Raw genomic sequence first — 26,450 nt, 5'->3', positions numbered from 1 at the left:
CCGAGGGATGCGAAGGGCCCCCCCGCCACCTGCGCCCCCCTTCGCCAGGCTGCCATTGGCCAAGCCGCCTACCGAAGCCCGCTAGGCACAAAAGGCGTTGCTAAGTGGATGCTTTTTTTTTTTTTTTTTCCTCTTTTGATTTTTTTTTCCCTCCTCCCCCCCCCCACTTTTTTTTTTTTTTTGGCGTTTCCCCCCCCCCCCCCCCCAACCTTCACTACTTCTTCTTCGGATGAGAGCGCGGTTTCACTCGCACCGCACCCGGCGCTCCGCAGCTCCCCGCTGCCGCTCCGCTCCGCCCCGCTCCGCTCCCCGCGGGAGGCTGCGCGGGTGCCGGTGCGGTGCGGCTCCGGTGCGGTGCCGGTGCGGAGCCGTCCCGCACCGGCCATGGCTTAGAGCGGCCGGCCGGGGCAGAAGAGATGAGTTTCTCCGCGGAGGACGGCGTGGGCAGCCTGTGCCACAAGGCGCTGCAGATCATCTCCGAGCTGTGCCTGGGCGGGCAGGTGGAGCGGGAGAAGTGCGCCGGCATCTTCCCCCTGGAGACCGCCCGCCAGGGCATCGGCGGCACAGGTACCGCGCCCGTCCCGCCGCCGCTCCCGTCCTGCCGCCGGCGTGGGCGGCCGGAGAGCGCAACTTTTTCCTTTGCCTTCCCTGCGTGCCGAGGGGGCGGATGGGGGGGGGATTAGGGGGGCAGGCTCGCAGCCCGCTTTAAAATCCTCTCCCTCCCGCAGCCGACGGCTGCGTTTGATGCTTGGGCAGCAGAGTCGGGCGTTCTTCAGTGCTGCGGGGGCTTTGCGCCCCGTCGTCCCTTTTTTCTCATCTCCCCAGCTGCCCTTCGGGGCGCCCCGTTACGCGCTGGCGGTCCCCGGGCTCCAGGCACCGAGCGGTGACCCGCGGCAGCGCGCTGCGGGACAGGGGTGCGCATCCCCTCTGTTAGCCGGGGGAGAGCTCTCTGCCTGCCGGCAGGAGACAGCAGGAGCAGCACAGCCCTCCGGGTCGCTCTGGTCCAGAACTCGTCCGGGAAAAAAATTTTTTTGGGGGGTGGGATGAGGGAATTCGTGTAAATTTAAATATTCCGAAGCCAGAAGAAAAACATGTCAGGGTCGAAACCAGCCAGACTCCTAATGGGTTTGTCTTTGGTCATTGATTTCTGGACTGTCTGGATCTTCTGGAACTGGCTCTGCTCATTTGCATTTTTCTGTTCACTACACTCCAGAACCACTGTTTTGCCATGGTGCTGGTTTTGAGGACAGGGTTTGAAAATTAGTCCAAGTTCTTAATTTCTGCCAGAAGTGATCGGTAACCTATTCTGTAAGTTCATAAATGCAGCAGGACAGCTTGCATTATGGCCAACAAATAACAAGCGTACAGCGCAAATTAAATAAATTGACACCAAGTCATGAAAAGCAGCAGGTTCTGAGCATGTGCCCCAGCTGCGTTGTTGCTACCACGGCATCTGTTAGTTGTTTTTTTTTTTGTGTTTTTTTTTTGTTTGTTTGTTTGTTTGTTTTGGTTTGGTTTGGTTTTTTTTTGCTTTTTTTTTTTCTCCTTCTAATATCAAATTTACTGCAAATTCCGAGATATTTAGTATCTCAGCACAAAAACAAACAAACAAACAAACAAACAAAACAACTGTTGCTGCTACCGTCCTTAGAGAGGAGCAATTCTTCTTTCAGACTTGGGTACCTGCACGGTTCTCCTGGGGCTTTGTGCTTGAGGCAAGTGCTCAGTTTGCAGCCGGTGAAGGCTGCAGGAGGGGCCCGGACCAACCCATCAGGGCTTGGACAGCCAGGGCAGCAGGGTGAGGGGGTGTAGCATGCTTCCACCAGCACGGATTGTGGATTTGCTGTGCTTTGTAAATACCATCTGACGAGTATATGTACACTCTTTGAGCCGTCTTGTCCAAATCGTAAAAGGTTGCATGAAAATAACCTCATGAAGCTTTGAAAACAGGGCTCTGAAAAGATTAGTTTCTCTATCTGATTTTTAGAGAGTGCTGCACAGGGAGTCAGTATTAGGTGTCATGTAAAAAACAAGTGAATATATAAACAGGTGGGTAGTGAAAGATACAGAAATGTCCCACAAGGTAAACCAAGTATTGCTGTCTAGCAAATTTGAATCTCCAACACTTGCCTTCATGTTGCACTGTGTATTACAGAAGCTTCTTTTGAAGAATTGTCTACATTTTTGAACAAATATCTTCATTTCTTTAAAGTCAACAATATTCTTGGTGATTTACATACAAAAACCCTAACAAAGTTGTAATTGTGAGATTAGAAAAAAATAATAATTGACAATTAACCAAGAAAGGGCTTGAATCACATGGTTCCACATCTCAACTGAGTTCCTAAATCTAACTTTTTCCTCCAAAAAGAAAAACATTAAGGGTGTCGATTTTATTGACACACACATTAAATTAAACATTGTCTCATCAATTACTAACAGTGCTAGTAATCATACTTTAATACCTTATGACTTCAGAGGAAGAACAGACACACAGTCATTGTTGATAATTGACAATATTTTAATATGTAAACACTTGGATAGACAAGATGTAAATATTACTCTCATGAATTTGCTGAGGTGAAAGATAGTAAATACAGTATCTAGGCTGAGAAAATGTGGTCATCGAAAGGTAAACCGTGCCATAGAGAGGTATTTATTCTGCTCTTCAAATGCATTTATATTTCCATCTCTATGTGTAAAGTTAATGTTGTCCACAGTGTTGAACATCCACAGCTGCTGTTCATTAAAGGTAGAAACCTAAAGTGTTCTCCATCTTCATTTGGAGAATAAAGCCATAAATATTTGTGTTTTCCTGAAACTTTGGTGTCTGGTACGTGGGCTTACCAGTATTTGGTGTGAGAGTCTGTGGCGGTGGTGCTGTGGCTGAGTAAATTCTGCACAATTCTGGTGTCATGATGCAACTGTAGCTGTAGGGTAAAGAAGAGCAATGGCTTATTTAGCCCTATTGGTTTTGCTGTATTTTGCTCTAGCCTTCCCCAAATGATGATGTGGGAAGCCCTTTCCCAGTGTTTGCCCAAGCTAGATAACACGCATCATGAACCATTTCAGTTACTTGCTGTCTGGGGCTTTGTGCAGCCTGTCAGGCATTAACCCCTGCAGCAAGCACTGAAGCATATGGTGAAGAATCTACTGTAGTAAGAGTAAGAAGATACTTGAGCTGTGAGAAGGAGTTCTGGAGGATGTGGAGATGATATAGAAGACTGAGAGGGTGATTAAAGAATGATGGTTTATTACTGTATGTTTTTATATTATAGAATCAGCTAAACTTTCAAATTCAAAAAGCAGAGTCAATGAGACAGCATAAAAAGAGGTGCAAAAATTAAAAGAAAAAAGAAAAAGTCTGTATATTGTCCTTTTGAACACTAAATTCATTTAGTTTTTCTCATCTCAAAAACAAGATACCTGAAAGTGTCACAAATGTAGTATAAGGAAGAATCAATAAAGAAATTTCATGAGAGGAAAGAAGGCTAAAAGATGAGGAGACCCATATTTGGACAGGAAAGAATAGTACAAGAAACATTTCAGAAAGAAAAAAAGTAGATGATAAAAAGGAAAGAAGACCTTTTCTATTTAATACATGAATACAAGCATGTTCTGGAAGTTGAAAATTTTAAAATAGGTAACTAATACTGCTATGATTTGGTTTTGTTGGTGCGTGTGATAATTGCTTTCTGTTCAACTGGCCTGTAAAAAGCAGCTGAGCTTCTCAGAGGAATCACCACCAATTCACAGGCTCAAAGTAAAACATGAGACAACATTGGCCCTGTAACCCAGGATGTTTCATTGGCAAGTGGAGAGGCTGGGTACTGTTTGTTGTTGTTGTTGTTTTGATAGTGTAGGTGTCTACATATGAGAAAGCAAGACAAGGGTAACAGAATCAAACACACAAGAGGGAGCTAGAGACACAGAACAAGAAATGGAAGGTTTGGCTTTGGAAGGGCAGAATAAAAAGTAATAATAATAATAATAATAAATGAATCAACAAATCAGGAAAGAGAGCTACTGAGGTTTACTGCCAGCTAAGAAAAAAAATAAATAACCTCCATGTGTTTGGTTCCCCTTTTTCTTACAGATATAAGAGTTTGGACATTCTTTGTGGACAAACAGGATTACATCAAAGAAATGGCTGATTCTTCAATACATTTTTTTTTTCTCAGTGACAGCAACAAAACCTTAGGACCCTCAAGCTCACTGCTTGGGTCAAGAAGGGGTAATCATATTTAGTGTAATGGATAATTAATCCATGGAACTCAGAGGAAAGAATCTTATTGAGAGAACACATTTTGTAAATTTCCAAGAGCTTTAGACAATTAGTGAAAATACAACATCTGCTGTTATATCTTCTGCCCTGGTAATTACAAGGACTATTAATTCTCTTATCTCAGGGGAATGCTCAAGAAAAAAAAAAAAAAAAAAAAAAAAAAAAGATTAGGAAACTGTTTACATTTATGGTACTTCTATATAGTCAGATGACTGTGAGATTTCTTCTGAAGAGAATAATGTTTTTCGTAAAATGCTGAATTAGATGTGCAACTGGTTTATTTATTTTTTACACCTCCTTTATGCCGAATAGATTTGGACAAAATTACTAAGATGTTTGTGAAAAAAAGAGAAGAGTTCAGGTAGAAAATATATGGGAGATAGACGTGTGCAGAACTGCACCTAATAAAATTCATCTTTAATGCAAATAAATTATCTTCTAGAAATGCCCAAAATTCATAGGTACAGCTTGGTTATACCTGTATTTACATTCAGGCTTGGTTATACCTGTATTTACATTCAGGCTATATGATCAATAAGGAACTCCAGGGTTTTCTTCCCTTCTTTTTCTTTCTTTCTTTCTTTCTTTCTTTCTTTCTTTCTTTCTTTCTGTCTGTCTGTCTGTCTGTCTGTCTGTCTGTCTGTCTTTTTTCTGTCTTTCTGTCTTTTTCTATTTTTCTGTCAGTTAAGCATCCCTCTTCATTTTAAGGAGCCAAGCATATCGAAGTCCCAGCTGGGAGCATTTCTGAAAACATCTGCATAAAGTGTACCGAGAGGAAGTTAGGCTTCCTGCTCTAGGGACATGTTCAAAATTCACTGCTATCACATATCCTCTGCAAATGGTGGGCACTTACTGCTGTCTTTGCTTTGTTAGGCCTTCTGGTCCTGCAGAGTTTAAGAACCTCATTATCCATTCTCATGGGGAACCAATGTTTATAACAGAGCTGGGAACACAGTTCCTTCCCTGCCAGGAGGACATTTTAGTCATCTAGTGAGCTAGATGAGGGCTAGAGAGTTCTTGAGGGCGATGTTTGCTCTTGCTCTTTTGATTGTCAGATAATGATTTATTTTTATTTTTAAAGTTGACCATGCAACAAGCATCAGCTTCTACAGGATTGTTTTCTATTCACCTAAGTATTCCACTCACAATTATTTTACTACCATAGAACTTTAACCTGACATGTTTCCAACCCCGCCTTTGATTGACAGTTTACTACAGAAGTACAGAAGGAGTAAGAAAACTCAAGAGCATCCTAAGCATGGCCATTCTGTAATATAGCCTCGTGCCTCCCTGAAGAGCAATGTCACTGGGGGGGTTCCTTCTGCTGCAGCCAGCATGAGTCTCCTGTTGGCTGTCAGCTCCTTTTCTGCCAGTTCCCATCCTGATGATTGCAGTTGGTGGTTTACATCAGTCCTGGTTCCTTTAAACATACTTGTGTGTACATGCATGTGTGGGTATACACATGCAGAGTATAAGCTGCAGATACACTTGAACCACCTGGTTATGTTTAGGGGGATAGAGGAACAGATTTATCCAGTAGTATGCTTGTAAGTGCTTCTCAACTGTGCCAAAAGCAAGCACAAAGGGGACTACAAATGTGAAGAGTACTGTGATCAGTGTGAGAGTATCATACAAGAAAGGAACATATTTCTTCATAAGAAAGTAACTGTTGTGTGAAACAATTGAGCATTCTGTTACAAATAAATGTGAGAAAAATAAATAATAAACTTTTGAACAGTTAAAGAGAGATCAAATTTTTTATGGTATAATGCATCACCTGGACAGAGTAAAATTATTACCAGAGAGAAATATGGTTTGGGAGAAAAAAAGAAAAAGTGCAGGGTTACTGAAAACTGCTTTCTGAAATGGATGGTAACAAGCTGTGAAAAACAGAAATAGCTAATTCAGCAATGTAGTGGTAGAAAAGAGGTGTAAATGCACCACAGAAACAAGATTTATTTACAGTAATGTGAAGACAGTCACAACAATGCAGAAGTGCTCAACACACATACAGCAGTGATGCACAGTAAAGGCAAGCATTTATAAAGGAATCTTCCTCTGTACATATTTTGCAAAGAAAAAATACAGAAATGTTTACAACAGCAGGGGGACAAATCTGTAATAATGCCAATTTTGTGTGTTTTGCTAGGTTTTATCATGTGTTGTATGTTCATCATATAATGCTATGTATGAATAAACTTAACCATGCCAATTCAAAAATGACACTTAAACTATGTAAACCTGGCTGTAGCTACAACATGCTCATAACTGTCGGCCGTCCAAAGGGCCTGTGATGCGTTTTCATGTCCTTTTCTTTTCTGAGAGAGGATAATGAGGTATTCTTGCAGATGTTTAGATATGCTTGCAAATGTGAGAGCAGAAAGGGACCAAGCTCAAAGCTGTGTTTTTTGTTTGTTTGTTTGTTTGTTTGTTTGTTTTGTTTTGTTTAATGGAAGGCAGAGGGGGGAAAGAGGCTGAGCAGAGATGGAAATTTATCTCCTTTTGAGATTAAGTGAGAACTAACAAGTATGAAAGTAGCTAAACAGGTAGGCCAGAGAAAGCCTTGGAAGTGGAGGCTTCCAGTTTACATTTGGTATGTTAGAGTGGAGAGGCCAATGTTCAGTCCAATGTCTTTTGCTTCCTACACTGCAGGCAAAACACAAGTATCCAGCCAGGCAAAGTAAAAGCCATCCTTTTTAATTATATACAGCATGCAAATCATGTACCAAGACTTATGGATTACATTGCTGCTATGGCAAATTCCTTCTGATTTCTGGAAAGCAGAAGGTGATATATAGAGATGGAAGAAAGCTAACAAGCGTCTGGGAAATACCCAAGATCTACTATACATCCTAAAGTATAAAGGCCTATATAGGGAGTTTGAAATGGTAAAAGAGGATGTTCCATTTGTGGTTGGACAGAAGTAGATTATCAGATGCATTAATAAACAATATAACAGCTAAAATTATTTTGACAAGAGATTAATAATTTTATGTGCTCTAAAGATGTAGTAAAACACAGTCATACCTGACTTCATTCAGTTCCCTTGCTGCTAAGAAATATTCTACCCTAGAGTTCTGTTAGCACTAAGAAGTGATATCTGAGCCAGGAGGTGGTGATGGCTATTTTGAACAAGTTCAGACATCAGACTGAATTAGCAGCATAGGAGGGAACACATTCACAACAGGGCAAGAGTCAAAAGATTTGGGGAAGTTATTCAAAGCATGTTTCATTGTGAGAACAGTAGAGGATACTACATGTAGACTTTTAAGTGAAAGGTTATTTTTGTAGTTTGAAGTGTAAGTCAGGTGTTTTGACGGGTTCAGGTTAAAAGAAAATAAGAAAGATTGAACCTGCCACTTTCTGAGGTATGCTATATCCCTATCTGTGGTGATTTAGACAATACTGAGGTAACTGTGGAAGATCTGCTAATGCCGAGTAAAAATGAACACCTGCAACTTTTGATGTTCTTCAGAGTTCCCCAAAGAAAACTTAACAGCAAAAATGATGGGCTGGGACAACTAGTTCACACGAGTAAAGGAGGTTTATCAGACCCAGACCATTTATAATTAATAAAGCTTACACTTCTCTTCAAATTCTAGAAAATCAGAGACATATTAATTTATCTGAATGAGCCAACTGCTGATATTCCAGACTACAGAGTTCCATTCAGAGTAGTCCCTATGGAGATGGTAGAGTTGCTTATGGATGATTAACAAGAGAGAAAAAAATAGTTAAAGAAAATTGGTCTGAGAAAACCTTACGTGATGTTGAACTTTAAATGTTTAAGAGATCCAAGATCAGCTATAGACCAAGAAGGGGGTCGAAAGAGGATACAAGCCTTCTTTTTCCAGAATGTCCTTTCCTGCTGTTGCTTTGTTGGGAAAAGTACATTCTCTGTAGCTTGGTCCATGTCAGATGTAATTCATCTCCTGCCTGCTGTGAACACTCACAGCACATTTCTAAAGCCAAAGCAAGGCTGTTGGGCTCTGCAACAGTCCTGAAGTATGAGTCCAATATACAGTCTTGTTCTGCAGGCATATCTCTTTTACCCCAGCTGGAGCAATGTGACTGACTGCACTTCGGCATATCTTCTGGCATGTGATGTGATGTGAGAGACACCAAATACTGTGACTTGATACAAATGTAGGTGACTGCTCCCTCCTTGTGCTGCCTGCCAGTTATGCACGTGGGCAGCCATGTAACCACATACGCTGGTCTCCTCTTCATATTCAATACCATGTGTTGGTGGAGTATCCTTTTTCTCAAGCTAAGCACTAAGGGCCTTATGTTTTCAGGGCACTGACTGAAATGGAAATGAACTTAATTTGGTCTGCACATGGAAGTCTGCCAGTGTGCATGTTTGAGAATGGATTCACATGCAGAACCTTCCTGAGGCAAATTTCAAACAAAAATTTGTTGCAAATGATAGTACAGAAACCATTGCTCAAAATATTCCTTGCATCCAGAAAGAAAAAAAATATATGTTTCTGCAGTACTTGCCTAATATCAAACACTGGCTGTCAAGGATCCTCTTATGCTGAATGTGTTTCCAAGGATATTTATAAAAAATGCAGAGAGAAGATTGTGAGGTAAATATAATTCAGGCATTACCCAAGTAGGTATGTCTTTCTCAAATGAGAAATATAAAATTGTCCAATATTGCACAGCTTCAGATAGTAGTTTTAAATAGAAAACCATGAAGAAACAGGACACTTTCTTTCAGACATGACATTTTATCAAGACTATGAAGATGACATTAAAGAGAGGTCGGTAAAGAAAAATGACCATGAGTGAAATGTTAATTCCAGTGAAATCAGTGAAAGATTTCCCACTGATCAGAAGACGGTGTGAGAGAACGGGAATTTTCCTCACATTGCTAAAATTATCCAGCAAGTGAACAAGAATGGCAAAAACATAATTTTGTACACCCTGATGAGTATGCAGAAAGATGTCCTATTCTGTGTAAACTTGTAGTATTGAAGACAAGATGTAATTACAAAAAAGAATTGTCAAAAAACTGCTTGTGGTTGAAAATTATTTTTCTTTTACTTCATGCCGGAGACAAGTGAGAACATTATTTACAACACTGACAGTTAGCATTGTCCCAGAAGATTGAGTGTTCTCCTTCTGCCTCTAAAAACCTAGTCAGTCTTTGAAGTTGTCACCATCTTTATATAACGCTTACATAAGTAAAGCACAATCCCAGCCTAAAGACACAGACATCCTTTGGTACCCATTTTTCTTCCCAAGCAGATTTCCTTAATAGGGTGTGAAGAAACTCCTCATCTGCAGGAGATGTTTTGGGGGCTTTTTTTTTTTTGTTTTTCAAACCAAGCTTCCTCTTAAGAGGTAATACATGAGATACATCCGGTGTAACATGTAAAGTGTCTAGGAAGCTCCATTTACTGCTGTTCTACAGATGATTCCAGTCTTCACATAACAGCAAATATTTCACAGTAGTTACTCAACCAAGGGACTGTCAGAAATGAGGAAATGAAACATGATATTCACATTAATGTATATGGTATAGTGGCTGCTTTTTAGCAATTATGGCTGTAAATGAAATAAATATATTTTTATCCTAATGAACTATTTTTTGGTCCAATTCCTGACAATTACTGTATTTCATGATTTTGTTTAAGAATTTGTTGTACTATCAAGTGCAATATGTGAAACTCTTTAACTTATTATTAAATAGCAAATATGGAGACAGTAGTTTGTACAACTATCTCTAGAAATAGCTCCTACATATTTTCGCTGCTCTTAAGACTTCAGATGTTTCATGTGATTATTTCAGTGTATGAAACTTACAATGTCTGTAAAGATTTTGGTACTAAGTTAGAGAGAATTTAAAATATTATAATAGAAATATAAAAAAAATATATACATAAAGAAAGTCGAAGAACTAGAATAGGTGTTGAAAAGAGACACCAAGTTATTTGAAGGCTTGAAAAGTGTCTTGCAGTTAAAAACTTAAAATAAGATTGGCTAGAAATGCTTTGATAGAATGTTTTTCAGCTGATAGTGTCTGCTCATCAAATTGTAACCGCTGGAAGGCATCAATGATCATATTTCTGATTTTGAAATAATTTCAGCTATTTCAAAGTAGTTACACATCCTGTTTCAACATTTTATAAATGAAAAATTATAATTTTCAGTTCTAAAAGCCTTCATTTCCAAACATAACCTAGTTATGCCAACCACATCTAAACTGAGCTGGAAATACTGCAAATGACCCCAAATTGAATTTCTTTTTGTTTTTCTTTTTTCTTGCTTTCTGAAAAATCATTAACCTTTTGCTAGAGTTTTACATTTGGTCAAGATTTGAGAATGGAGAATTAACCAAAAAGAGTTCTTTCAATGGGGCATACCTCTGTATTCACTTCTTAAATTTACTTATGACCATTCCCTGGCACTGAGGCCAATTCACATGTCACAGCCTCTGTCCATACACTTAAAGTCTGTCTTCTACTAACATATAAGGACCACATCCAAAGTGCATATAAAGAATGATTGTTGGTCTTCTGTAATTCCTGATTCATGCTCAGGAATTGTCTGGGACATTATGAAGTACCCCAGGTTAAAGCCATTCAAGGGACTGGTGTAGGTGATTGACTTTCAGGCCTTGTGGGTGGTTTTTTTCCAGCACATTTTGCTTAGGCATGTCTTATGAAGCAAATCATAGCTTTTCACCTCTCATATGAAGACATGAAAGAAGAAATGACTGTAAATTAGAACCACAGAAGTACAAATCAGAAATACAAATATGCAACAAAGTGATTAATCATTGAAACAAGCCGTAAACTCAGCATCTCCTAATGCCTTCTCTTGCTGTCAAGATCAGGCACTGCTGTGACATGTGCACAAGCCAAATAAAAATTATCAGGCTCAGAAAAGATCTCAGTGTAAACAGTAGATCAAACCAAATAGCCTAATAACCCCTATCAGTCATTAATTCTCTAGAAAAATCATATGCAAAAATATTGTTTGCTTCTCGTGTTACATTGCTATTAGGTATAATCATGCAACCATTCATTTTATGGACATCTTAAATCAGAATTTAGCATATGAATTTCTCCTTAAGCTGACATGGACATTCCAAGGGCTACATTTTGACATTTAACTACAAGCAGAAAAGGATGACACCTTTCCTAGGACTGTCAGAAAATATTCACAGAGGCATATTTCTCTTCAAGGCAGGACAGCAGTTAGTGCCAAATGCTTTAAATGCAGAAGCATATCCCCTTCTGATTCCTCCATGAAGCTGGCCATGATGTATATGAAATAAGGTTAAGTAGAAACATGTCTTTCAAATATCCGAACTACAAACATCTTCTGTTTATGTTGACTGTTCTCACCTAGTTTCGTGCTGAATGGGCCTTAAGCTCAGTATTATTTAGTGGGTGATATTGGTGATTAGGGGGACAGTTGGACCAGATGATCTTGGAGGTCTTTTCATACCTTAATGATTCTATGATTTGTTACTGATAGACGTATTTGGAAATGAAAGAAAAATTTCCTAAATGAACTTGTTGAAACTCAATATCCCCAAAGTATTTGTGAGATACATACTGTTTCATAGATTCAATACACATCTAGAAGACTATTTTTCTTCCTGTGAGCCTTTATTAAAAAATACGCTCAAACTCTGGTTGCACTTTTTCATGAGTTCAGTTTAGTAGTCTGTAGCCTGGAGCTATGGATACAAAATATTAGTTGTTAAATTGTCAAATCTTGTTGTAACAAGCAGCAGCAGCCATTACTTGAGGGGCATTTAGGCAGGGCTTATTGAATATTTTTAAAGCATACAAAAGCCTCCTTTCAAAAGGAAGGGGATTTTTTAAGTCAAATTTTATAAGATTACATGATACTGGAAAAATCAAACTGAAACATGTCACATAGAATAAAAATCCTAATTAAGGCCCAATTGGCATTTCTGGTGATCCACCATTTCCTAAAATGCACGTCTGTTCCCAGAATTTAGTTGGTATGAAATCTGTTCTCCTTACTTTGACAGAGCTATTGGATATGTTAATCCACTGTGGCAGAAAAAGTCAAATGCTGGGCAGCAGAGATAGCTAAGTGTACGGTAAGATCTCCATACAACCCAGGGCATTGTATAGTGTACTCTGAAGCCAGCTTCATTTTCATAGCATAATTTTAGATACCAAGATATATGTGTTGTCGTGGTCTATCAGTGCTTAAGATTTAACCCCTGCCACTTATTGGTTGTGACAGACTATATCTTGCTCCTGCTTATCCAGGTAAATGTTAGGTTTAAACATGTTTATGAAGCAGTTAGCACATGAAGTCACAAGTTTGACAAGTCCTGAAGAAATTTCTTTATCAGCCTCAGTGTTTTGAATTAACCTATCTTCATGTACACTTATAGAAAATGTTGACTGTTTATTTTTTTCAGCAAGAAGTGTTCATGAGCAAACACCTTTTGATGACCATGGCTGGGTGTATTCAGGACCATTTGTGTAGTCCCTTATTTCCTGAGAAGCCTGACTGGCAGTGTGTGGCTACTGGTACTGTTACTGGCACCTAGTCTGTGCAACAGTGACTGGAGAATTTGGAAAAGAAATATATAGTAGAGAATGATAACGTTTCAAAGGCATTTTAGATATATTAAAAATAAAATAAAATAAAATAAAATAACAAATACATAAATAAATAAAACTTTAAAGATTTTGGTAGGATAGTGGTTAAAATGCTTCTATCTCCTTACCTGTTTCTTTCTTACTTTTTTTTTTTTTTTTCTCCATGTTTGTCTGTTATGATGATCTCTGTTTCTAATTCCTTGCAGACATCTCAGTCAGTCTGTTAGCAGTAGTCGTCAGCTTCTGCGGGCTCGCTTTGCTGGTAGTCTCACTTTTTGTCTTTTGGAAGTTGTGTTGGCCCTGCTGGAGAAGCAAACCTCTCACTTCCAATGCCAGTAATGTCCCTCAGAGCAACTCGAGTGCTCCCACAGAGGTTTTTGAGACCAGCGAGAAAAAGGAAGTTAAAGAAAATGGGAAACCTACAACAAAGGTACTTGAAGCTGCACTGAAAATTAGCCACACTTCACCTGATATACCAGCAGAGGTCCAGAATGCGCTGAAAGAACATCTGATCAGACATGCACGCATGCAGAGGCAGATCACAGAGCCCACATCATCATCAAGGTAAGGGACACTTACATCTGTGGCACGTTTCCTGGAAAAAGGTACAACCAGAACATGCTGCTGAAAACTTCTAATATCATAGGATGTTTGCTGTGTTTTTACAAGTTATGGGTGAAATGGCAGTCACGTGAATTTAAACAGAATATTCCAAAACAGGTGGTGCTACCTCACTGCCTTAACATATGAAGATCAAATCTCTGTCTTCTACTGTTTTGTAAATACATATGTTATTGCTACTTTAAGCTTTTCCTTTTTAGGTTTTGTGTATAGGAAAATCAATCTGAGTGTGATTTTTGCAAGTACTGCAAGTCTGTCATTTCACAGAGATATTTTTGTAGAGGAGTTGCTTTTGCAGTTGAAAGTTTTCTTCTTCATTAAATAAATGGCAGGTTTGTTGTTGATGGCACATTTCTTCAAGACACGGTTTTCCACTTATAAAGGAATTAAAGTCCCAGTCTAAGAATACAGACCCTTACAGACTGACCTCAAAGCAGTACAGATTATATATAGATTTTTAAATAAAAGTCAAGCATATAATATTGTTGCAGTGATTTCTTTTGTATTAAAGTGAAGGACACAAACTTTAATTTTGTCACAGATACTGAGTTATCTTGTAAAGTAGTGAAGAAGATATGTGCAGTGACCTGTAGTATCAAACAGGGTTTTCTTCAAATACTGTCAGCAATTTAATGCATGGGAAATAGACAGTGAACTACAAAGATCATTTCCTACATAACAAAATAAATACACAAATAATTTTTTAAAAGAAATGTTTCGTAAACACAAAATGGGAAACTGAAGGTTAAAAGAGACATCTGAAGTATTGCATAATGCTATAAGTAAGAGTACAAATGCTACATAAGAAGTGGCTTTCACTCAATGGACTATTTGCTAAATCAACACAAGCTACAAAAGCAAAACAAAACAACAACAAAAAAAATATCCCTCACATAATAATCATAATAATCATTGGAGACACAAGACTAGAGAAGACATACTTTACGTTTAGTGGGCACATATTTTGCTGGCTTTCTGAGAGTCCCTAAGACAGTGTTTTGCTTGCTCAGTGCATTCACTGAGCTGGTGAGTAGAGAAAGGCATTTTTTCCAGCTATTCCAACAACGAGGAACAGCCAAAAAGCAACCCCAGAAGGCTCCCAAAAATTAGAATATTCTATCCAAAGGAGGTCTAACTGACTCTAGCAGCTGAACTGTGATGAATGATGCGACTATACAGCTGGCTTGAGGCCACATTGCCTTAGTTGTGCCTGAGTCCAACTACTGTATCCATCTGCTAAGAGGGGGAGCACGGTATCCAAGTCTTTCTGAGGAACAGTTCCAAAATACTGGAAAAACAGCTCTGACATGGTAACTGCTATAGGAAACACAGAGGGACCAAAACTGATACAGCTTAGCATGATAAAGATATTATGTAACTGGCTGCTATCTAATTGGATATTAATTGGAAGAGTTTTATCCATCATGTACCAACAGGTAAATCTGTAGGTGATTGGGCTCTCCGACTACCTGAACAGACGGAAGAAATATCTAGCTGGCAAATAGATTTGAAAACTCTCGGTGGTAATATAGGGGAAAAAAGAAGTTCCGGGGACATGATACAGAGCTACTTCAGGCTATGAAAATATTCCCACAGGCCTCCAGAGTGATTTGGACTGGGATCTAAATACATAAAATATCCCTGAGGCCAAGGACAGTTTTACAAAATTAAAACCTGTCATCAGTCATACTCTTTCTGCATGATGTAAGGAAGCTTTTTCTTTTTACCCTGTCTAGATTATCAGTTTTAAATCTTTCCCACTTTAGCCAATTAGCAGTAGGGTGTTTGGAAACACTTTCTTCAGCTTCCTTTACATTTTGCTCAGAAAAAAAAAAAAAAAAAAAAAAGGCAAAACAAAAATGAACAAACAACAACAAAATACCTTGTTACAAAGTGTTTAGAATGAGATGTATCTTCAAAAGTACCAAGAAATAATCCTTTCTGTATTTGCAAATGCATTTTTTCTATAACCCTGAGTGCTTGGTGAGTCTAAACCTTCCCACAGCCCATATTAATTATTACTGCCAAGAATGTCATATATAAGATGAAGGCAGGATATTTAGACCAGTTTTCTGGATTACTTCTCTTTCATGTGACAGAATGTTGGATCGCATAATGATTAAAAACTGGCTCTGGTGTCTGATGTCTGTGAGACATGTTATTGCACGGAAATGATAAATTTCTGCTTAATTAGAATGACACCATTTGCATAGTTCCTAATAGTAAGAAAAGACCTGCTAGTTTAAAAGGAAGAAAAAAAAGAAAAAAAAATTTAAAAAAAAGTCCTTCAGTCCTTGATCCCAATTAGCTAGTAAACTACAATAGAAGAATTCCTGCATCAGTGGTGTTTCTTAACATACATTTTTGCTGTGTGTTAGAGAAAGACACTTTTCCCAGAACTTTGTGAAGTTATTCTGTAATATAGTGTATTGCTTCTGTGATATTTCATCCTTCAAATATTCACCTTGACTTTCAGAGTGCTTTGAGCTCCTTGGTGTTAGGTGGGAGAGAAACTTGCCACTCAGCTCTACAAGAGTAAGTCTGCTCCCAAGAGGTATAAATGCAAAAGTGAGGTGCTTAGAAATGTTAAGTTTAAAGAATAACAATCACGTCTCTTGAATTTGATGACTTCAAGGAGAAAACAGCAGCCTCAGTTCTTTCTAAATACAATTTAATGCTGGTGTCCATTCCTGGATTTGTTCCAAAACATCACTCTAATGTCATGTAGTAAAGCTAGACCAGAGCCACACGTCATAAATCTCAAGTCATTTCATAAATCCGCATCCTATTCTACTTTTTACTTACATATGTCAATCTTATTGAGTAAGAAAACAGCTTCATACTATCATTATTCCTGTATAAGCACATTTCATATTAGAGATTTATGTGCAGACTTACTGTCACTCAAAATGTGTTTGCTCTAAGTTATAGAACACATGTCTATTGTAGGAGTGCTATGTAAAAGCCAGTAGTGGCTCAAAGTACCTGGATTTGCACACATTAGTAGCTTCACAGCATCTTCACAACCTGGTTGCCTGACATCCTTGTACTTCATTATAACAGTCATTAAGTCCTTTGTTATTGCAGAACAAAGGAAGACAAATATGTTGCCATGACAACAATGAAACTTCTTAATAATTAACAGACCGATTAGCCATCTTGGTGAAATGCTGTGACTCAGAACAGATACTAGGCACTATGTAATTAGGGCATTGGCTTACTAGAGCAAAAGCACTGCTGGTTCCCATGGGGCATAGCCATACAGCTGCACTGTTCTACTTAGCAACACCTCACAACAATGACTGTCTTTGCTAGAGGATCTTTTGTATGCAATGTTCGACAATTTGAAAGGAGGTTGGCACCTTAGAAATCATAGATTCATGTTTTTGCAAGTTACATGTACAAGTATTAACTCAGATATTCATAAATACAACAAATTCTAGGAGAAAAAAAAAAAAAAAAAAAGAGTTTGTCTTGTATCCAATTTCATTCACACTGGAAATGGCATGCAGGCATTTTCACTGTTTCCCATGCATAGGCAGAAAGTCAGAAATACTAGAGTGCTAGCACGTAAATCACTGCATGCCCAAATTTTTATTGCCACTATATTCTGGGTGGAGTTCAGTTCCTCCCTTGTGTTTGGCACACCTATGAAATGGGACTTTCCAGTGGGCAAAGGCTCAAGGGCAGCCCTGAAACTCCCTGAGGATATGGTTATGTTTTCTGACTAGTTAGGGCCTTCCCAGTCCTCACTCCAGTCCAGCATGGACATCATATGCTATGAATTTGGGCAGCTTAAACATTTAAGAAACATTTAAGAAAGGTAAAATGTATTATGAGAGGGGTATAACATTCATCCAAATTTGAGATCAAAACACCTGGGTTTTTTGGAGCTACATCAAACCTGGCCTATTCTCCCTCCCCTATTCTTTTGTGACAGTCGGATTGTTCCCTACACCTAGCAGTACTGAAACAGCCAAAATGGGAAACATTCTTGTCTATTATTTAATGGCTGCAGATTACCCTCTTGTATCTCTGCCCAGCTAAATTGCAGTAGTTTTGTGCTATATGCCTTCTGCAACCACTTCACTTACAGCAAAAATACAAATAATATCTATAAAACGAGTCCTGGTTGCTTTCAAATGGACAATTTGCATTTCTGATTTAAAGAAAGAAACACACAGCTGTGACACCTCTTGTTTTCAGAACACAACACCACAGGGAAACCAGGCAATAAGGCAAGGCTGCATTTGGCATTAATAAGCAATTGATTGCAAAAAGCAGAGGAAATTCTGACAATTAAATTGCTTTTTAATGGCAACTAAGTACGCTCACAGGAGGAGGTAGTGAGTATTTCCAGTATAGATTGTAAGGGTAGTGAAGTACCAAGGAAATATGAAAATGTCCAAAAAATAAACTGGACAATATGGTCATAATGGAATCTGCTAATGATTAATTCTATGAAACGTTTTGGTCAATATTTTATACTACTTTAAAACTGCATGGCATAACAGAGGTTTGATTTCAGTCTTAGAAAAGGTAAAAATTTCTGTTGATGTTCGTGAGTCAGGATAAGTCCATAAATATGTACATATATGCTACACAATATTCAGAATTACAATGATTTAAACATAATGTTTCTTGGTACAAGTATATGAATCAGTTTTCTAATATAATACATAGAAGAGTATGAAAACATAAGGAAAATAAAAACTATCACAGGAAAATGTTACCCAAAACTTTGAAATGTATTGCAGCCAGAACAAAATGTTCACAATGTTATTGGAGAAGGCAACCTGTACCTCTGTACTGAATACCCAATGGATATACTTAAAATGTTGTATGATGGCAAAGCACTATGTTGAAAACCTCCAAACGAAGCTTTGCATGGCCTTTTAAGGCCTTTCACAGCAATCAATGTTAAGCATGGTAAACATTCAATTGAAAAACAGCCAATGAATGCCTCCAAACAACAGGAAGGAAGTCTGTTGTCTGTAGGTGATTTTTTTTTTTCTTCCTGGCTACATTTTGTCCATGCAATAGCACAGTGGGATCAAGTAATGCTGGAACTGTGAAGTTGTTCTATGAAAGAACCTGAATGCAGTTTCAGCTGCATAGCTCGAAAATAAGGTGATAAATATACATATTGCCAGGACACTGGGTGTCTCTCGGGTCAAGAAGTTAATTCTGAATGATCATTTCCTCTCAAAGATGTTTTAACAGTTGTAAAACATTTGGGGGATTGTTTTAAAATTATTTTAAAGATACAAACCCTTATTAATTTAGTCTTCTTGATGTATTTTCTGTTTAGTAATAGCCAGGTCTTTTTCTGGAGATAACTATGGCTCATTTTGTGTGTGTGTGTGCAGGCACAATTCTTTCAGGAGGCACTTGCCAAGACAGATGCAAGTGTCCAGTGTTGATTTTAACATGGGGACAGATCCAATTTTACAAAGGGGAGAGACAACAACCAGCATTGGGAGAATAAAACCAGAACTCTACAAACAGAAGTCTGTGGATTCTGATGGGCAACAAGAAGATGTGAAAACATGTGGAAAACTTAATTTCACTCTCCGGTATGATTACGAGAATGAACTTCTGGCTGTCACAATTATCAAAGCCTTAGATCTGCCTGCTAAAGACTTCACAGGAACATCCGACCCCTACGTTAAGATATATCTGCTTCCAGATAGGAAAAAGAAGTTTCAGACACGAGTTCACAGAAAGACATTAAATCCTGTCTTTGATGAAACCTTTCAGTTTCCTGTAGCCTATGATCAACTCAGCAACAGGAAATTGCATTTCAGTGTTTATGATTTTGACAGATTTTCTAGACATGACATGATTGGGGAAGTAATTCTTGATAACCTTTTTGAAGTCTCAGATCTCTCCAGGGAAGCCAATGTATGGAAAGACATCCACTGTGCCACCACAGTAAGTAATGTGTTACCATTACCAAAACCATTAATGTGATATTTTCATTTTTTCTTTTGTAGTTCATGGCAGAGCATCCTGTTTATCATCAGCAGATTCTGGAAAAAAAAAAAAAAAAAAAGTCAATATTTTCCTTTAAGCACAGAGAATAAGATGCTTAGGAAGCTAGAAAATTTAATTACTAAAAAAATCTTCTGAGAACATACCATCATCCTTATGGCTCACTGTACAAATGTGCATTAGGTTTATTAATTGAATAGTACATCACAGAAAGTCACTGCTTAACAAGAGCTATTAACATTTTCCTGGCAGGAAAATACCCTGTCCTTCAACGTAACCATCTATTAAAGAGTAGAGCCTGTTCTGCACTTGTTAGCACATTTTCATGGGGTTGGGATCCTGTGAGAGACATGAGAGTCTCAAAATACTTGAAGTTTAAGATGCTCTTTGCAGGCTGCCCTTTGCCTAGGGTCCCCTAGTAGATGTATCTGTGTTGCTGCTGGTTGCTAGCAAAACTCAAGAGACACAGGGAAGGAAAGTTAGGAAAGAGAAATTGTTATTTTGCTGTTGTTGTAAGCAAGAAAAGGAGGTCTGTGCAATTCACTCATAGAACAGATGACAAGCTACCATCAGGAAAAACACCAGTGTCCAACCATTATCTTTGTTAACAGAAATCCAAACTCATCTTCCCTAGCTAGAATTTGAGAAGAAGGGAGAAACAAGTGTTTTTTGTTTGTTTTCTTTGTTTTCATTGTTTGTTTTGTTTTTTAAACTATGTTATTTATGTAGAAAAATTTCCCATCTATTTTTCTGTAGAGATAACCAAAACAGTTTGTCATGCATGTCCTTAAGCATGAGCTGGACTGCCATCTATAGGGTAGCAGGGATGAACAGAGGACAGAGAAGTACTAGACACTGCTTCAATGACAGAAGCTTCACACCACTCTTTTGATAGAGCCAGAGGCTTCCTATGCTTCTTTTCCCAAATATTTTCATGCTGTGCATACCTGCTGGACAGGGAAATTTAGGTCTGCATGACCAGGAAGACAAAGAGGACTTGGATTTGCTCACCAGTATTAGTATGAGCAATATGTTTCCTGAGAGAGAAGTACAAGAGAGTTATGGTCTCATAATGAGGGCAGTTTTCAGAATTTTGTGAATTCTGGAAAATATTTATTTTAACTGTGGGGTTTACCAAACTGGCCTGAACAACCTCTGGTACATGTCCAGAAAACCACAACTATGTACACTTTATTTGATGAAGCTCAGATATAAGGTAAAATTAAGAACTATGTTCCCAACCTTTAATATTAAATCTGTGTTTAGGGTCTTGGATTACTTGGATTAATGGAATAATACCCTAGTAACATTATATATATATATATATATATATATATATATATATGTATGTATGTATGTATATGTATGTATATATGTATATATATATGTATATATATGTATGTATATGTATGTATATATGTATATATATATGTATATATATGTATGTATATATATATATGTATATATATGTGTGTGTGTGTGTATATATATATATATACACGTATAGATATATACATATATATATAGGCATATGTATGAGATCTTTAGCTGACAACTAGAACAATTTCAGTAAGTTAGAATACCTGGATTGTTCATCACTGGTTTTAAGCAAATTGAAATACCATACCAGATGATGCTGTGGGGAGGGATGCTGATAAACATCTGTATGAAAAGGCTTGCTAATCTTGGCACTGAATTCTAAACTAAGTTTCTTCATCGCTAAGGGTTGTAACATGCAGCTATAGTGCTTAGTTCATTCTGTGTTGCTTTTTTTTAGTGTGTATGAAATTTAGGAGAAAGCATTTAGTTTTTGGATTTCAGCCTTTTGGGCTGAATAAGTTGTCCTCACCTAAACCATTAACAATAAACACACACAAAAATAGGAAATATATTCTAGTATTCAATGACTATTTACTTTCACAAGCCTTACCTTATTCTCAGCTAACTGTGTAAGAAACTGGTTTGTTTGATTTTCCCTGTGAAAATGAAACCCTCCTATAAGGTGTCCTGTTATTATATGTGCAATGTGTTGCCTTGTGTTTTACTTCAGTTGGTTCATGTCGATTAAACTTTGCTCACTAATAATTTCAACACTTCAGAAACTGTAAAATGAGGGAGCCAATCCTGCACAGCAATAAACAGTGCATAAGATGTTAATCAGTAGGGAATTATAGAGTTACATACCAGATCTAAAGTTTACCAGTGTCACTCACTAGCAGTTAAATAGGTAGCACTTGCCAGAGTCAGTAGAACTTGGGTCAAGCTTTGAAAAATATGACTCAGATAGTTTTGCAATTAGTGAGAAATAACTGTACTCCAGGAACACATGCTTTGGTGTTCATAAAGAACATATAACAAATAAATAAATAAATGAAGTGGTTGTCTTAGCAGGAAGGTCCATACTTACACTGTATAGCATAGGAACCAAGATGCCAATATGCAAATACATTTCTCTCACTCTTTTTCCTTCATCACCTCTGCTCTGTTTTCCTGTATGTTGTATGAAGTTTCCAACCTTACTGTTCAGACATGCTTTCCATACCTAATGGTTTACTCATACAGTTGCTAAATGATAAGTGGTAGAAAACAGGAAAAAGTAAGAGCTCAAAGAGCTCAAAACTTAAAAGAGCGCAAAACTTAAAATACAACACAGAAGTGGCCTCTCCTCAGCTTTGAGTCTTTTATGTCTATTCCATAGTCAAGGATTTTCTGTTGAGAAGTTAGAAACTGGTTAAATCCCGTTACTATTACCTACTTGGAAAGAATCTGATTTTATGACACAAGGCTCTACAGTCTAGGAGTTGAAGAGATTTACAGATTTACCAAGGAAATGAACTGTAAAATTTTGCCAGTAAAAGACATTACCACAGCAGATCAGATTCTCCATTATGCAAAGACTGTCACTAGTTAAGAGCATTTTTAAAGGTTTTGCTTGCAAGGATTTTTTTATTTGGTACAGGAAATACAAAACCTAGGGAAGATCAGACTGGATGGTTGCATTGAGTTTTTTTGGCACTAAAACCAATGAATCTGTGGGAAACCACAGTTTGAATCTTTTTTCTTTTTTCTTTTTTTTTTTTTTCTTTTTTCATTTGAAATGATTTTACAAGTGCAGGATTGGTCCCTCACATACTCATTTTTATACTTATAGTTTACAATTGTTGATGTTTATTCATCCTTTGTAGTTTGTATTTTCTTCATTTAATTTTTCATTCATATCATTGTTTCTCTGTTACACGTTCTGTTGGAAACCTGTAGCTGTTGTATAATATGTAGCATGTACCTGTTATAAGTGCTAACACATTTTCATTTTTAATGTTAATTTACCAAGATAAATTTGGTGTAAAATTGATTGTGAAAAAATAAGTATCCCAAATATCTGATTATATTAACATCCCCAATTTTTGCTTCTAACTGGGTGGTTGAACTTTCAATAAATAATCCATCATTTACTTTTGTTTGTTTGATTGATTAATAAAAAGACAAACCAGGGGCAGCCTTGGACTACCTGCAGAGGTTGTTTAGTATTTTTAGTATATTGGAATACTGCAGTTCTTAAAACACTGTAGGAGATTAGTTCATAACATCAAAAGCAAACAATATTACATGAACTATTTAGTCAAAATAATCTGTCGTGTTTTTGCAAAGTGCTTGTGAGCTTCATGTATATTTCTGAGGTTTGTTACTATCAATACTTACTGCATACTTAAAAAACAAAACAACCAAAAAAAAACAAAAAAGCACAACATTAATTTGAATTGATAACAATCATTTAAGTGCAAATATTTACTCAGAAATCACTCAGACAAAAATTCCCCCTCTTGCTATGATCTAACACTTTCTGGATTTAAAAGTGTATTAACTTCTGATTATTCTTTTAATCTTGATAGATTGCTTTGGAAATCCCTGCCTCTAACATCATTGACCAAAATATTCGTGGAAAGTAAAGGTATTCTGTGAACTCCGTTAGTGTAACCAATTATATGACACTGCAATTGGATTAAAAAATGAATAGAACTCAACATTTAGATGAAAGCCACTTCCAGGATAATGGTCATCTCCTGGGGATGTTAGTCATGGAGATGTCACATATTTGTAGCCTCTTGAATTATCTCATGTAGATGGATGGAACTTGATTACTACTTCATTTCTAGCACCAAACATTACAGTGCTTCATTTTTCCCATTTGTGAAGTGGGATGTTAGTAAAAGGTTATGTAAGGATACAGACTTCATATAATGCACATGAAGAGTGACTGCTACTTCTAAAGCACTTGGAATATAAATGAATAACATTGCTGGAAAAGACAGAAATGTTTAGGTAACTTAAAAACAAACAAACAAAAAAAAAATAGACAGTAACATTTGTCTCAGTAGATCTATCTCAAACACTCGCCAGTGTAGGACGTCACACAGGTAATCCTATTTGACATTGACTTCTGTTATGAAGAGAGATTGAGAGATTCTTCTGATTCAAACAAAATCAAACAAAAATTAAGCCTACCTCTGCAGTCCATCTAGAGCAATTGCAGCCATTGTCTTTGATTAGTTTTCCTCATAGTTCCTCATCAAAATGGGTTTACACTATTGTTTCTGGAAATGTCCATAAAAGCCATGAAACAATGTTAAACATGAAAAAGTAAAGGCCCCCTAATATTAGAGATATTAGGATTTATCATCTCTATAATGGGAACAGCCCCCTAATAACCAAGAATAGCTGGCACTTGTCATTTCCAATCAGTGATGATGATATAAAGGTGATCCATGTGATCACCTGCTGCTGAGTACATGAGAAAATATTCTGGGGCAGTCTTTACAAGAAAAGTGTTTAGGTTTTTCATTTAGGTTTGGGACTGCCTTAGGTCTGGGTGATAACAAGAAAAGACAATAGAGAAAGGGCAAGTTTCTTTCTAGTTACTGAAAGCAGGGAAGGCTTTGATTATTATTGAATGATTGAATTATTGAACAAATTGAGTTGAATGAATTATTGAATTATTATTAGTTTGAAACAACAAATTATTTGAATATTCTGTTTTGCTGGAGGCAAACTGCTACTTTCAGTCTACCTTAAAAGTAGGAAATATCAGATGAATGAAAAATATGATTTCCTCAAGGAAAATTAATATTTCTGTGTCTAGGTGGTACATGGTAGCTATGCTAAAGTGTTCAGCTTGATGTTCTGCTGATGATCTGCTTAGGGCATAGACTGCTATGCCCTAAGCACTCTTTGAGTTTCTCACTGCAAATATTCTCTTTGTAATCAATGCATTGCTGCTTCAGAAGTGCATCTCTGTATTTGAAGCCACTTAGATGCCAATAGATGCCACGGATAGGTTACATAAGCATCTCTGTCCCCAGCTGTTCTGAAGCAGGAATGGGCTTCCTTGGTGTCTGGCAAAATGAAACTACCCCCATACCACACAAGGCAGATGGCTATGTACAAAGGGGATGACAAAAGAAGCACACAGGAGGTTTCCTGGTCTTCTGTTGAGAGTATTCAGCCTGCTGGACCCAGCCTGCTGTCTCAGGGAGTCCTCTCTGCAATCAGGACCACAATCAGCAGCTGCACTTACCTAGAGCAATCAGGATGTCAGGCTAAAACAAGATTTAGGCCTCCAGAAGCAGTAGACACAGTCATTATGAAGCAACAGGCCCCAGTGTCTCCAGACCATCTTCCACAGGGGCAAGAAGAAACACAAATCTGATTGATTTATTTCCCAGAAGAACAGCTCAATCAATAAGAGGTGTTGGGAAGAAGAGTTGAATTTGATATGCAAAGACTAACAGGAGAGGGAGATAAATATTAGCTGTGGGGACAAGATTTCCAAAGTGAAATCCCCTTGAGAGATAGGAGAATTCCCTGTGTTATTGAGCTTCAGGTAGGTAACTTTTGACAACATCTGTGATAATATAAATACCATCAAAGTCAAAATGCACAGATGAGAAAACAGATTGTTAGAGCTCTGTAGTCTTCTTTTCTATCATTCTTCTAATTCTTGATCTACACCTCAAAAGCAGAAATGTCTTAATACATTAAGCTTTGCTGATTCTCTGAGGGGACAAGCTTCTCTTTTTTTTTTTTTTTTTTTTTTTTTAATTCAACCCCTAACATTTAGCTTTATCTTTTATTTCATCCCTGATTCTTGACCATTGAGGTCATGCAAAGATAGCTTTTGTTGGAAAAAATAAATTTCATTTTGGGAAATTATCTTTCTGCAGTATTCAAAAAATCCAAGTTGTTTGTTTTTTTTGTTTGTTTGTTTTTTTCTTAATTGCATACTAAACAGAAAGACAGTCCTCACTGTGACTGAACAGCTAAGAGTCTAGAAATGCAAATGCCTAAATGACTTATTTCACATCTAGTAAATGATTGTTAGTACAATTGCTCATTCAACATACAGTAAGAAAATTAAAAGAGAAAATGTGCAAATCATTTATTTAGGAATTAATTGCAAAATAAATTCATGTCACTGTAAGGATTTTCACTATTTTACTTTCTCATGTAATCATTAAAACATCATTTAAACTACAATTATTAGGAAAGTAGTTCTAGATAATAAAATTGAGATAAAGAATTAATTTATTAACTTGGATTATGATAATTGGAATGAAAATGAAACTACCCAGAATGGTTTTTAGGAAATTAGATTTCTAGTGCAGTATTAATTATGCAAATAATTCATATTTTAACAACATAAATTAATGACACTCTAGTACCAATAAAAGTATAAAATATTTTGAGTTCCAGTAACATTTACATAGATCACTGAGTTGTTTTAAGATTTTATTTAAATTGCAAAACTTGAAAAAGGGAAAGGCACAAAACAAACATCAGTTAAACAAATGGCTAGAGTAAATTTCCCTTCAAAATTTGATGCAAAAATTACACTGTATTTCATGTATCAGCTCTCTGTCAACTTTTCTCTCCTGCTAGCACATGAAACC

At 37.4% G+C, this 26,450-nt stretch overlaps 1 protein-coding gene and 1 long non-coding RNA gene across 2 annotated transcripts in view; one reads left to right on the top strand and one right to left on the bottom strand.

The window, feature by feature from the left end:
* The first annotated feature begins 215 nt into the window (after window positions 1-215).
* Window positions 216-26,450, top strand: part of SYT10 (synaptotagmin 10) — a 46,430-nt gene continuing 20,195 nt past the window's right edge. Inside the window, exons 1-3 of the mRNA XM_068662521.1 lie at window positions 216-567; window positions 13,098-13,455; window positions 18,882-19,446. Of these exons, the coding sequence (XP_068518622.1) occupies window positions 417-567; window positions 13,098-13,455; window positions 18,882-19,446 (1,074 nt within the window). The 5' untranslated portion in view covers window positions 216-416. The remainder of the gene's footprint in view (window positions 568-13,097; window positions 13,456-18,881; window positions 19,447-26,450) is intronic.
* LOC137845382 (uncharacterized) lies at window positions 8,852-24,758 on the bottom strand. The gene is made up of 4 exons (XR_011090203.1): window positions 24,010-24,758; window positions 19,381-19,544; window positions 13,359-13,486; window positions 8,852-13,191 (listed from the first exon to the last, which is right to left on the bottom strand). It is a non-coding gene; the product is annotated as an uncharacterized lncRNA (long non-coding RNA).

The sequence above is a fragment of the Anas acuta genome, chromosome 1, assembly GCF_963932015.1.
Source record: "Anas acuta chromosome 1, bAnaAcu1.1, whole genome shotgun sequence".
Classification (NCBI taxonomy): Eukaryota; Metazoa; Chordata; class Aves; order Anseriformes; family Anatidae; genus Anas; species Anas acuta.
This window is presented reverse-complemented; position numbering and strand designations above follow the sequence as displayed.